Raw genomic sequence first — 14,722 nt, forward strand, 5'->3', positions numbered from 1 at the left:
GTAAAAATATATATTTATAATTTTAATAAATGACAAATTAAAAAGGCATGAACATTTTTTTTGTATCGAAAAAATATCGAACCGTGACACCAAAGTATCGAACCGAACCGTGAATTTTGTGTATTGTTGCACCGCTAGTAAAAATATATAAAAGTAAAAAAAAAAGTTAAACTAAAAAGTGTCTTTTTAATATTGTTAATGATTGCCTTAAAGCACAAAAGCAGTGTTTACATAAATGGCTTAATTTGCATTTAGAATTCAAGACCCAGGTTGTGCAACATGAAGTTCAGCTTTAAATGCATCTAATATGACAGTAAAAAAGATGGCAGTCTGCCAGCTAATCACATTTCTGGTTAAAAATTAACCATTAAGTAACTGATAGATTACGATCCTGCTCCTCTCAGTGGAGACCGAAGCAAGGTTACTAACAATATAAATAAAGAATCAGTAATATAAGCTCGGTGTGATTTACCTTGAGAGAGGACCCATTGATTGAGTTTGACGTGATAGAGCACAGAGCGAAGATTCCAGTGCTGAACGAGCGGATAACCAGACACCTCGCTGTAGTTCACCATACCTGCAATTATACACACATAAAAAACACACTTCCTGTAAAACAAAATAAATAAAGCAAAGAAAACTATAATATTTTTGTGTTATTTACTCCCACAAAGCAGAGGAGATTGCAGTCTTCAGTGCAACATCAAAGGGTGGCCCTATATTTCATTCTTGTTTACTTTACCTGAAAAATCAGGAAGGAAATGCAATAAATATGAATAATATCTTAGATGACGGGAGAACAGGCTCCAGTTTAAGATCAAGAGAAACAACCTGCATCTGCAGCTACCTGCTACTTAGAAAAAAAAAGGAAATGGCAACATTAGCATTTATTCAGAAATATGGTAATATACTGAACTCCTTTAAGTATAAAACGCATTAATTCTAAAGTAAGACTATGTTAGTATCAGTCACACAGCAAACTTTTACATCTTGGGGCCAAATATCAAACAAATATTGTGAGTTTCTGAAGCTCTTTATAATGTAAGTTCACACAGTGTTCACATTATATGAGAATTTTTATTTCTTGAAACCTGCCTGCTGTTTATCATAAAACAATCATAGCAGATTGAATATTTACTCATAAGACTAAATAGCTTCATCGCAAATTCTTTTTTTATCTCAACTGTTGATTCACTTTGAATTTGCACTAAACACTAAAAGTCTGTAATAACTCCTAATTAGCCTCGTACAAAAAGGGCAATTACCCATAATTCAGTGTATTCTCTTTTATGACCCGTGTCCTCTGTATGACAACGATAGGCTGTGGTTTATGCATAACTAGAAGTGATTCAAATAACTTCTCTTATACTCAGACACAACAATAATTTCTGTTCAAGTCAACCCCCCGAAAATTAATGAGATTACAACTTATCTTTCATTTTAGTTGATGTATTAATAAAATCTATTAAGACAAAAGTATTACCATTTGAAAAAGAGATAAGGTCTCATGGCATAACAGAGAAAATAGTATACTCAGTGTGATTTTTAAAAGGGTGGATGAAAGTTTCCTAATTAGTTAACTATTTATGTTGCTACATGTTTTTCACTAACCATACAAGTTTCCAGTGTTTTTTCAACTTTAAGGCTTATTAGTTTATTTGCAAATCAGATCAACTTGTCCTTCGCATTAAAATCATGTAAAAACCAAAAGAAAACCTAAACAAAAGGTAAAAAAACCTGAAGTGTCGTGTTATTTCTGGTCATCCACTTTAGTCTGCAGAGTTTTTAAAGTCATTTTGTACAGCAACAGAATATTGCTTCTAAGAATTAATATGCCAGACATTCAAAGTTTTCTTCTGTGCTAACAAATAAACACAGGATTGATTGAGTTTGGTAATGTGTTAATTTCGTTATATGCTGCTAGGAAAACAGGAAATAGTTGTAGCAATTTAATGAAAGCTGCAAATATACATGTAAATACAGTTTTGTACAATTCTAACCAGCTTGCAAGACAATATTTGGTATGGCCACCTTTGTTCTTCAGCATAGTATAAACTCTCGTAAATATGTGTTCCTCTTCCTCTTCAGGCTTCTTGAAGGCTGTTCAAAACTCTTCTTTGGATGTTGGCTGCTTTTTGTTCCATCCTCTGTCCAGATGAGGATGGATGGCTCTGGGGGGGCCAGTCCATCATTGACGGTGTTCCATTGTGCATTTAGCTCTACCCAGTTATGACCTTGCTTTGGGATCATTGTCTTGTTCAAAAGAATGGAGCTGCTGCCAACCAGATGCTTAATAAAAGGTTCTGCACAGTGGATCAAAATCTGACCTTTTCTGTGTATATAGCCACGACAGAGCGGAGACAGCATTTTACAGATGGCTGTAGACACTGTCGTACCTCCTGACCTCCTTCATATAAACCGATAGTGATTTCAAAAACGTCTAATTCTGATATATCTCTGCATAAGACCTTTTCAGTCCAGTTCTTGTGTAATTTGGTATACCACAGCATTTCCTTCTTGTTTCCCTTGCTTGAATGACTGGCTTCTTGACAGCCACCCTTTCACTGAGACCATTTCTAATAAGACTATGGCAAACTGTAGATCGATCAGTGAATGGTCATATGGTTCTCTCCAGTCAGGTCTTTGCTCGATTTTTTTTCCCCCCTAATGTTTTATTTTTTATGTTTAAGGACATGACTTTCAGATACTTTACATTTGCTGTAGATAAGTTTAGGTCGGCCACGTCTTCTCTTGTCCTTCACTTTTCCAGTTCCCTAAAAATGTCACACTGCACATGATGCTTATATATCCCAGTCGTCAGTTTCTCCTTGAGAATCAACTTGCTGATGCGGAAATGCTATTTTATGCCTGTCAAACTGTGTTATTATTTCATATGCACAAATAAGGACTCCAGCTTGTTGGCTAATAAATGAATCCGAATAAATCAATACCCAATTTGAAGGTTTTTCATTTATGCAGATCTGTGTGCATTTTGCCAGATACCTCAGAGTGCTCGAGCACCTCGGTGTAGCTATGTGTCGGAGTGCCATCAGTTGATATTTTTCATGCTGCTATTTTTTCACACAGCATTCATTTACAGGTCAGTATATTACATATACTGATAGTCTCATTTAGCTTTCCCTGCTGACACCGTCTGTCCGAAAAAGTCACCCATGTGCAAACGTTTGTTTTTCTTTTGTTTTATTTGTATTTTTCATTTTGATCCACCGCACAGTTTATCAAATGCTGTGCATGCTCTTCGCTCCCTGACTGCCGATCTGCTGGCTTATCCAAGGCAAGAAATAGTTGGTGGCAGATAAAGCACAGCACATAGACATGGAAATGAGCCTGCAATGGCACACATGACAACGTAGAAACATTTATCGAGTACCACAGTGGGAAAGACCTAGATGCAAGAGAACCACAATTAAAGAATGAATCGAGCTTTTTACTGATCAATTATAAATTACAGTTTGTGATGGAGCACACATAATCTAAGGGAACGAGATGTTAAGTGAATATATAATCTTTGTCTCTTCTCTGTTGGGGATCGTGAAAATGAAATAGTTTGATTACGCAAAAATTCTTTAGCCCTCGTTGTGAATAAAGCGTCTGCCTGTCCAGTGGCAAGACACCCTTAGTTAAAGATAAGAGTGCCAGATCAGGCCTTTAACATCACTAATATCAGACCATAAACAGATCTGCTGAATATAAATCACCCAGAATCCCATGGCAACTGACAGCCATGTCATGTTGCATCAGTGGGATTACGGCAATACATCACTGTGACTGCTCCCACGGTGTTTGCAAGCACATTCAGAAGGTATCTGAATAGTGCTGTGGACTGAGACGCATATCCTGCAACTGCAGACACCGTAGAGGCAAAGACATGGAGGGAAAGAGAAGAACTGTGTGTCGGTGTGTGTGCATATGAGGTTGCCTGTGTGCTTTGGAGAGAAAAAGTGCACCTATTTTATGAAAAGGTGAGAGGGTAACAATAAATGATGACTAGGGAAAAAGGATGTCTGCATTTGCCAGTGAAGGGTGGAGGTGCATGCGCACGGCAAAGAAATGAAGACATATCAGTAACCAGCGTGAAGAATTTGTGATGCATATTGTGGAACTGAAATTGGCTGGGACACATCTATCACCTTTCTGAGGACGAACTTTTTTGTCCCTTGTATGGAAGGCTAGCTAGAGATCATCATACTTCATTTCACCATTTAAAGTGTAACAGCAGGTTTAGAAATTGGGGGGGAAAGTACTGAAGGTGCAGATGTGTTAACTTTACAGAAATTGTGACAAAGATTTGAACAGAAACAGCTTCTTAGAGGTGTCTAGAACAGCAGATGCAAGGGTTTTTCTGATCTGACATCCACAAAGACACCATCAAGACAAGCTGATCTGCACCTCTGACAGTTCAGCCCCTCAAAATCTTTTAAAATGACACATACAAAATTTGGTTTTGTTTTTCTCTCCAAAATATCAGGATAACTTATGGTGCACACTTTTTGTCCCTGACTTTCAAAAGCCAAAATACGATCAAATACATTAAAGGTTAGTAGTTAGGGTTAGGCCAACAAGTAGTTGTTGTGACACAAACTAGTTAAGGATCAGATAAACATTCATTTTTATGATAATAGAGTTTATATTTTTGTCTGATCCCAGATCATTTTTGATTCTGTGTCAGATTAAATGTTAGCGAGGTATGAATTCCTGCACTGATAAGTCCGAGGCACGTGATAAAGTACGCTCTGAATCACAGCTTTCTTTCTCAGTTATGCATGCTGTGTGGAAATAACCTAAAAGAAGGAAAAAATACAGATATGTTGAATAAGGACACGTTAGTCTTTCTGTTGAAATGTTATCAACTCCACTACACATTATAAAACAATTAAACTGTCATGCCCAGGGTCAATACTCAATCGTGATTAGGGATGGGTATCGAAAACCGGTTCTTGTTGAGAACCGGTTCCCACTGTTTCACTTCCTTGGAATTGTTTGCCATTTTTGCAAACGATTCCCTTATTGATTCCAGTCGCCCCGAATGACGTCACCATGTTGCGGAGCGTCATTTACCTGGCAGGAAACACGGCGCGTAAGCGGCTCAAACACTCAAAAGTTTGGTCATACTTTACGAGAACGGATGACAACAGGGCAACTTGCAATACTTGCAAAGTAGATATTTCATTTAAGGGAGGAAACACTACGAATATGCAAAAGCTCACAAAACACGCGATGACCTTAAATGAATGTCGTGTTTTTAATTCCGCTCCGGACTCGTGAATCTCAACCCAGCAGCAGCGGTAACGTTTGCACGTCCTCTCCCGTTAATGCAGCAGGTAAATAATCAACTAACAGCGCATATTATGTTAGCGCGATCTGCCTTATTACAAACCTGCCATTACTGTGCATTTAGGTGACCATGATGAGAGAGACAGACAGAGTCTGGCTGGCGCTCGCTGGCAGTTGTCGCTGCAGTCTACCGGTAGCGTCTCCTTTCAGGCCAGGATAGACGAATGTCACCGAGCAGTGACTCAGTTTGTGGTCAAAGGCTTGCACCCATTTGCCACAGCAGATGATTTTCAGTAAGTGAGTGTGTTTAATTGTAGGCAGGGACATTACTGGATATTCTTGTGTAATTGCTACAGAATAATTTATGTTATACTTTATTATTGCTACAGAAGAATATTTATTTTATTGTTTTACATTTACAATTTTTTGTCCTGGGGACCCCGTGACACCCCATTGAAGAGCCGTAGGCTGGATCTCTTAAGATCTCACTGTTGGGTTTGTAAGGCCATGTTACTCCTAAATTTCTATCTTGTTCAAAGAGACGATATAAAACACAGTTCTAAGCTAATCGACCTTAGTGTTCTCCTTTTTAAAATAAGAATCGATAAGAGAATCGATAAAGAATCGTTAAACAGAATCGAAAATGGAATCGGAATCAGGAAAATGTTATCAATACCCATCCCTAATTGTGATGTTTTATCTTTTGTGTGATTGAGTTGAACTTAGTATAAAATAACAATTTTAGTTTGGAAAACCATCCACAGCTCCAGGAAATATTCATTTTCAGCTGTGCCGTTCAATATTATAGGTATGGGTAAGGATCAGACTGTAATTAGGGGTCCATTATATACATGTTCAGCAATAGCTTTGAGTCAGAATGGTTTTCATCTTCATCATGTTATATCATAATCATATTATCCTAAAAACTGCCAAAAAAACTTATAGATAAATTTGTACCTTCTACTGTCTTGCATGTGTCATAAGAGATGTGCAAATCATTGCATTCAGTTTGCAAAATAAATTAAATATTATTAGAGGGCAATTGTTGTGAGGCTTTTGCTTTGACTGCTGACTTGTACGTTTGAGAAAAGGTCTAAGTGGAAGTGGTCCTGGTGCAAAAGGAAGCTGGACCTGTCTAAAAAATAACAGAGAAACTGAAGAGCGAATGCAACGGTGTTTCTTTTGAGAATAAACATCAACACATAAATTAGATATGAAGTATGACGATTGTTGTGTACAAGGCCAGTAACAGTTCCTCTACAAGGGTGCTGTGAAAATGCAACATTTGGCAGAGGCTTGACACCACGTATGAACTTGATGAATAAGCCTCTAAATGTGATGTTCCTGCATTGTCCTCACCTTCAGCTACATCCATTTATCCCCTCTTATGGGAAATGGCTCCCCGGAACGATAGATATATTCCCCGGCACCACGAGAGCGAGAGCGCTCTACTACATAACCTCCCCATCCCCATCTCCATCCCCCGCCTCCCTTAGTAAAAATGAATAACAAGCCTAAAACATATACTGTAGTGCAGCGTATTCTTCTTCTTGCTGAAAGGCCTTGTCTCCCTTTTAGCCCTGGGGTGCTCTGCTCTCATTGTCTGACAGAATGATTAATTTGACTGAACTTCACTTTGCAAACATCCCAAGTTCACAGTCTCTCTGCACGCAGCCTTTCACAGAAGCAGCTTGCTCAGGGCCGCGCTGTGTACGAAGGCTGATTTCCTGTGTAAAAATACAACGGGGGAAATTTTTCTTATTAAGACCACACTGGGGAAAATAATCTTAAAAAGTAAAAAACAAAAAAAACAAAAACGAAACAACAAAACCTGCCGAAAAACAGCAAACCTCAGCTGAGGTGAAGGTCCAGCTAAGCACAAGTTAGCTGTGCATACATTTACTGCTGTAGTTAACTACACTCTGTAACTTGAGTGCTTTCTCTTCTGAGAGACACATTATATTTTTCAAACCACCACACTACACAGATACTGCTGCCGTGGCAGTTTAAGCTCAAGTAACATTTTGACACTTGAAGCATACAATAAATCATAAATGTGCTGCATTGTTTCGCTTACAACGAAAAACAAAAAACGCTGAAAACTTTATATCCTCGGACATCTTCAAGTTTCCAAAACTGCATCCATACATTTCAGCACTAATCAGCACTCTGAGCTTTATGCAGTTGGGAGACAGGTGCCCCAGAGGGCAGCACAGATTTCTTGGATAGTAAAAATTAGAGATGGCACGATACCACTTCTTTATGTCCGATACCGATATCATAAATTTGGATATCTGCCGATACCGATATGAATCCGATGTAGTGTATTTTTTAATCAATAAAACTGTTTTTTTAATATCTTGCTGCATTTTGTATAAGTTCATACTCAAGTTTAAATAAACAACAACACTAAAGCTATTCTGTTAGACCTGTATGTAAAAAATACACTGCACCCAAAATATTTCATAGTTCAGCAACACTGATCAATCTAATAAACTTAAACCTGCTCCATCCTCCCTATTCTGGTATTTTAAAGAGTACTTAGCAGAAATATTAAGCAACCTAACTAATAGGGTTGCAAACTCCCAGCAAAAAATAATAGGGAACCCCCCTCCACCTCACGATGCTTAATCGAAGTAATCAACTTTAATTTGATGCAGTGTGAAAAAAATGCACAGAAATCAATTATTTTTCAAGAATAATTAAATAGATTCAACATCTTCCTTCAACAGAATTGCAGACTGCACAGATGGTTCCCAAAGGAAAAAGTACTATAGCTTACTAGGGTATATTAGACTTAACAGTTACTATATACAGTAATGGACTTCTATACATTTTACATCAGATTAAAACTTTGGGTGTAAGATTCAGATAATTATTTATTAAAAGCTCGACATTTTAAATGAGAATAAGAAAGAAAAGTATGTCTTTGTGCCCCCTTTTCCCTGTTCATGCCCTATCGGCCCCCCTGGCTAAACTTTGCTAGATCCGCCCCTGCACAGTTACCAGCGTCAGCTACGTAGAAAAAGATCCTGGTGTAGAAAGTAATATTAAATAAATTCTAACAACAGCTGATCAAGCTTAAACGTGCTGCTGCTGTTCAGCCGCTGGTTTCCTCTTTCTGGCAGGAAGTGAGCAATAAACAAACAAGAGAGACGGACTCGCGACAGAAAAGCCGATCAGCTGATCATTGATCAGTTTCACGATTGAAGTAGCAGCAAGAAGAGGCAGTCGCTCCATATATCGGTTGTTAAACTTAACGCTGGAATGCTTTACAAACATTCAGAGATGGACTTACACACTTGCTTTACTTCTCTCTCGGATCACTTCATCGGAGATGAAATGCTGGTTTGGTAGCGAGGCTACAAATACACACAGCCGCTCTATCACGTGAGCACACTGCTCCGACGTGCTACGGTTATGAGCCGAGTTACGCCGTGTCGCAAGTTTTGTGAGGTGCTTTTTTGATATTTAATGGATCGGATTACATTTTTTATTTCTCTCTGATATCCGATCCGGTAATTTACATCAGTATCGGACCGATACTGATACGTAATATCAGATTGGTCCATCTCTAGTAAAAATCATTAATCCCCCACTGTCAGAGGCTTAAATGTAATTGGACAAATTCATAATAATGGTTTTTGGGGAATTCTTTTCAAGCAACGACTGAAGTCTGGAGCCTGTGGACAAAGACTGACTTCCCCCTCCTGTGAGGATTTTTCTTTGGGATCTTTCTGTCTTCAGTTTTGTCTTTCTTGCTTGGGTTGATACAAAGTGAATGAATTGGACACTGCAGAATATATCCCTCTTTTATACCTCTGAAAACAGCTGGTTTGCTTTTGCAGTCCGCTTTGGGTCACTATCTATGTGAACCTTGAAGCGCTGTCCATCTGAGCAGAAAGTACAGCTCTTTACACTCCACAATTCATCTGTCTGCTTCTGTCTTCTGCCATATCATCACTAAACACCTCCGACTCGGTGCCATCAGACGTTATGCATGCCCGTGCATCACATTGCATACACCGTGCTTTACAGGTGTTGTATGCACTGGATGAATATGGTGGAGATGGATAATGAAATGTATACGTCCTGGCAAGTGTTCCGTCTCAACTCACCATTTCAATCTTTTTCTTCTCAGAAGATTCTGAAGGGTTTACTTGACAGAAACTGCTGTTGCTTGCATTAGTCTGATGGACTTATTTAGTTTTTGCAGCCTAAAGATGTTTCCCATTTCCTGGCACTGAAATCTGCTTTCACTGCTTATTGTGGATTCACACTAACAGATTCCACATGCAAATGCCCCAATTGTGTCATCAACTCCAGACCTTTAACCTATAAATTATATTAAGAACTAACAAGGAAATAGTTCATGTCTCTCAGTGAAATCAGCCGTTGAGTGAATTGTGCAATTACATTTTTCCCTTTGAAACAGGGGCATGGGAATAAAAACAGCAGTAATTTCCTGATGGAACTTGGTTGCAATTTTATTTGTGTAACTGTTCTCAAAAGTTGAAATTCTGCACTTTTACTCCATACTCACCATCCAACTGTAACTCGAATCATTGTTGGTACATAGATTAAATAGCAAAAATTGTCTCAGTGTCAAAAGATAGATGTTTATGCCTTTTAAATGATACATAAACTTCATAAGAGAAACTGAAAATACAGAAACTTGCCTTAGATGACTTCTTTCCTACTTGCTGTGTTGACTCATCTGAATGCTTTACATTAATCTCGTGTTTGACTGCATTATATTTAATCTCATTAGTTTTGTTCATTACAATGAAATAATGTAGGAGCAAATTATGGGATGTACCTTATAATACAACTCAATCCAATAAATCAAAAAGGAACCACAGGGTCTCAGTGTCACAGCGCTGCTGCGATGATTGCAGTGCTGTTCACTATTAATAATACAAAGGCAGGAATGCTCACGCTTACTGCATCACACATGGACTTGAACAATGTGAAACGGGCCACTTTGTGGAGCAAAATAATAGTAAGTGAAATTACAGGCTCGCCTGGCTCCTGAAAGAGCAGGTTTAGTCATTAGGAAGTCTTTGTGTGAAAATAAAAAGGAGCTGTCAAATCTGAACTCCTAAAGTGAAATATGATCTTTTGTTGTTATGGTGGGCCCACCTTTTGAATATAACCAGATCACACATTGTGTCTGTCAATATTCCAGAGACTTCAAACTCAAGAATTAATGAAGTAGTCGAGTACAATCTTCAGTACTCTGTAATCTCCTCCTCAATAACTGAAAGGACCGACACATCCCAGCATCACACAGGCTTATAATAGCTCCTTACATGTTGTTTCTGACAGTGTTAGCAGCTGGTGTACAAATTACTGCTACAATGAACAGCTCGCTGTCCATGATGAGAATGACCAGGACGGAGCCCCGAACAGTCCTGCTGTTTAACACCAGCTGAGAATGAAGCAGGTTTATGTGAACAGAGGGAAACACGGTTCTTTCAAACTTCCTTCAGATGGATGAAGACGGGACTACATGGGTCGTATACTAAAGCAGATTAAATGCACCGTGGCCGTGTCATGGCTGACTATGTGATTAACAGCAATATTAAACTTCAAACTGATGAAAGACCTATATGTCTGTGTAACACTTCAGTCGAACAGAATGTAAAAGTTCTTTCCCTCCAGTGAGAGTGTTGGTACAGAATAAAGAGTCAAAGATAAAGCAGCTATTAAAGCATAAAGCAACGCAAAAGACAGGCGACGTGAAAAAATGAGGTGAAGAAATGAAAAGAAAAAGCTTGGTGACTTTAAGAAGGGCTGCAAAGCTGAGCTGTAGCTTGACGCCAAAGATCTTTGAACAGAAATAGAACCAATTAGGACAGAAAATGGCTGATGTAGAAAGCAGCAACAAAACCAATATACTAGTTGCCAATTCTTGATCAGGACTTCAAGGCGGACCGATAGTCTAAAATTAGACATCGGGGCCAAAATCATGCTTGAGCTACGCTTCAACACGAATAAAGTCGAAAGAGTTTACAATGCCTGAGCTCTTATTAGTTATCTGTAAGTAGGAAGGTGCATGTGGGAAGCACTTGTCTGGTCTCCTGCTGTTACTGTGCAGCTGCTATAAGAACCTTTAAAGCAGAAAAACAACACGCAGCCTAAAAATGATGAAGAACAGCGGGTACGTTACATCTTTAATTAAGCCATAGGTGATATTCTAACTATTTAACCCATAACATCCTGACTGCTGGTCAGTCTCAGTGAAGTCTCTCACTACACCGCTGAAGGGAAGTCACTGTGGGAGTTATTATTACAGCTGACATCAGGCTAAATCAATAATAAATACCCAAATCACCTGTGCAATACAATGTTAAACAAGAAATTGAAAGGACAAATTAATATTTAACTAACTCTTCACAATGCTTAATAAACACTCCATTTACAAGGAAAAAATGTGAACTTTCTGGGAATTATTTCTTGGTTCAGGCTTTAAAGGGTTTAGGAAGCTTGAACATTTAATAATAAAGCAGAACGTTTCTGTCTACCAGCGACTCTAGCATGAGTTTATATTTTAAACTCATAAATATTGGACAGTGCTGGGCTCTGGCTGTGTAACATTACATAAATCAAAGTCAAAGACTACAGTATGTGTAGGAGCTCACTAGAACGTGAATCAACAAGCTCGGTTCCCGTCTACTGGACTTTCTTGCTGTGTGACCCATGTTTGCTCACCTGTCTGCTTTTGCATTATCCAAAGAGAAAGAGGCAAAGCAAGTTGCATGATGCAAAAATCTCCAAATGGTCCTCAAGTTTTAAACATTTTGAGAAACATATTCAAAAGTTGCAAAAACAAGCTCACATACATTTGAATTTATTAGATACTAGTTGCAATTACTTTTACGCAGACAGTGATTTTCTCTCATGGAAATCACCTTGTAACCTCATGGCCATAAGCGACATGCACAACACTTCGGTCCCTTGTGTTGATATATGATTAAATAATAATGTATACTTTATTAGTCCTGTAGAAAATTGCTTAGTTCTATGTTTAACCCATTCACTCAGTGAAGCAGTGGGTAGACGGTACTTTGCTCGAGGGTACCTTGAACTCCCGACCTTGAAATCATGGGGCAAACACTCTACCTACTGAGCTATCCCTGCCAACAAAGATGCAGGAATAAAATGTGGGATAAAAACCTATCAGTGTGCACCATTACAATTACAATGTGCTCAAGAAACTAAACATGTTTAAGTTCTGATGATTTTACCATAAATCATCTTAAAATAATATATAGGTGTATACATAATAAGCTCCCTATAAGTGTTCTGTCAGCTTGTGGCTTATTTTTAATGTGTGCATATATTATATAGATGTATGTTGGTAATGATTTTGTGTGTGTGTGTGTGTTTTAAAGTCCCAAACAGGGACAGGGATTTTAAATTATCTTAGGCTATAAATGCTGTGGTGTGTTTTATGTAGTTTATGTGGTTTATGTCACATGCAGCTCTTGTATTTTAGGATTTTAGGACCTTATGACCCAAAATGACATTTTTGTGTAATAAAAGATGAACATTTTTCTTTTTTTCAAGCTGAAATGTTTGCTTTTCTCTGTCAGTAAAATATGAACCACAAGAAATGACTTTGTGCTCAGATCTTTATGGCTGCAGAGGTCTGAAGATAAAATCTGTATTTTCTAAACCCTAAATTCATTTGATAGGTCGAAGATACGCAGGTGTTTTTCCAGCTGCTACATATATGTGAATATATTTTGTCTACATAACTTTAAACAGTTATGTTGTTTTAAAAACAAAGAAATTAATCATTTCAATTTTGAGAAATTTAACAATCCTTGTAACCTTGATCGAGACAGTCCTATCATCAGGCTTAGTGTCATATTAAACAGCGAACGAGTCATTTACTGAAAATGATCTGAAATGTGACCATACCTCCTATTTTAATCCCCCTCAGTGCTATGGTTATATGATTTCACTTGTCTGTGACAATGAGCCATCACTGGTCAATACTGGTCTTCGTGGCTTCATCAAACAATAACATGGTTGTAGAAAAATAGCCACAGTATGAAAAAGCAGACTCAATTTTCATGAAGCTGCTAAACAAGTCTTGTCACTGGAGGAGCATGGGTAATGAGAGTTACAAATCCCAAAACACACAGCACTCAGAGAAATGGAGAGAAAAATGTCAGCAAAAAAGAAATAAATAAATCAACAAATCAATATAACCTGTGATTTCCACTGAGGGAAGGGAGACAAAAAGCCTCACCGTCTTTGTTCCACTTCCAATTAAACTGCTTAGGGAATTGAAATTGAGTTCTCTTGTTAACGTGTGTGAGTCTGTCTCAAAGGGAAGCAGAGGAAAGAATATCAGACAAGTGCAGGGCTTGCTGATGCTTGACACCAAAAGTACAAAGCTGATGGAAACCACATCCTGTCTAAACAGTCCTTCTGTAACTTTGGCTTATGGTGGGGTTTGTTATTTCAGTCGCTTCTCTAAGGAAGATTCATAGGAATGAGCGCAGGTGGGAAAGTAATCTTATGGCTCATAGAACCCCATTAACTAGCCTGGCCTGTGCTCCATTTCACTCTTGGATAAGTCTGGGAATGAATGATTTACTTGGGAAAAGAGAGGAAGGGGAGAGTGAAGACAGAGAAGTAAAAAAAAGAAAAGTAAGGGGTGAGTAGCAGACGGACGGACTTTCTAATAGGAAACCAAATGTAATACACCACGAGCCTGAATTCTTCAGCCATGAATTCAAATAAGAAAAAAAGAGACGGATGGAAGAAAAATCCTGAGCAGAAGGCCTGGGGTTGGTTACATTAGAGCTTAAGTCAAACATTTCAAGGACAGATTACTATCAAGAACTCTCATTGTTCTCGTCTTCCTTCAAGCAGGTAGCCTCTTCGAGTTACACTAATCCCAGCATCACTGTTCATATAACCCCTGTTCAAGCAGGAAATGTACTTGGCCCCTCTGAAGTAACATTTAGACCATGTCCAAAGCTAGCATTACTGCTGTGACCTGCAGTGGGCACTACTTTGTAAATCCTCTTATTCCTCTGTGGTCTGTGTGAGCTGATTTTCTGTGACATTCTTTTTCTAGTTTCACAATAAGACATTTCAATGAAAATGAGACAGCTTTTAAAGCGCCATTGCAGATACGACTTAGTCTCTGGACTCGGGCCTGGCTCAGTATGATGGATAAAGTTGTGCTTTATGATTTTTGTTCAGAATCAAGATGAAAACTTGTAGTTATGCTGGCAATGTGGCATCAAAGATCACAGCAATGGCCAAAGACGTTGCTGTGATCACAAGAGAAATTATTTGCATTTCTTAAAATATCTCAGTATCTCCTTAAAAGACGAGCAGAACAACATTATCACGATGCTATTTATGTTTTCAATGAATGAACTGAAATGCGTTTGGTGTC

At 38.4% G+C, this 14,722-nt stretch overlaps 1 protein-coding gene across 2 annotated transcripts in view; it reads right to left on the reverse strand.

The window, feature by feature from the left end:
• Positions 1-14,722, reverse strand: part of astn1 (astrotactin 1) — a 518,487-nt gene that overhangs the window by 182,079 nt on the left and 321,686 nt on the right. For both annotated transcript variants that reach the window (XM_080907209.1, XM_080907208.1), the window contains exon 16: positions 473-577. In XM_080907209.1, coding sequence (XP_080763335.1) covers positions 473-577 — 105 coding nt within the window. The remainder of the gene's footprint in view (positions 1-472; positions 578-14,722) is intronic.

This window comes from Rhamphochromis sp. 'chilingali' (genome assembly GCF_963969265.1).
Source record: "Rhamphochromis sp. 'chilingali' genome assembly, chromosome: 16".
NCBI classification, from domain to species: Eukaryota; Metazoa; Chordata; class Actinopteri; order Cichliformes; family Cichlidae; genus Rhamphochromis; species Rhamphochromis sp. 'chilingali'.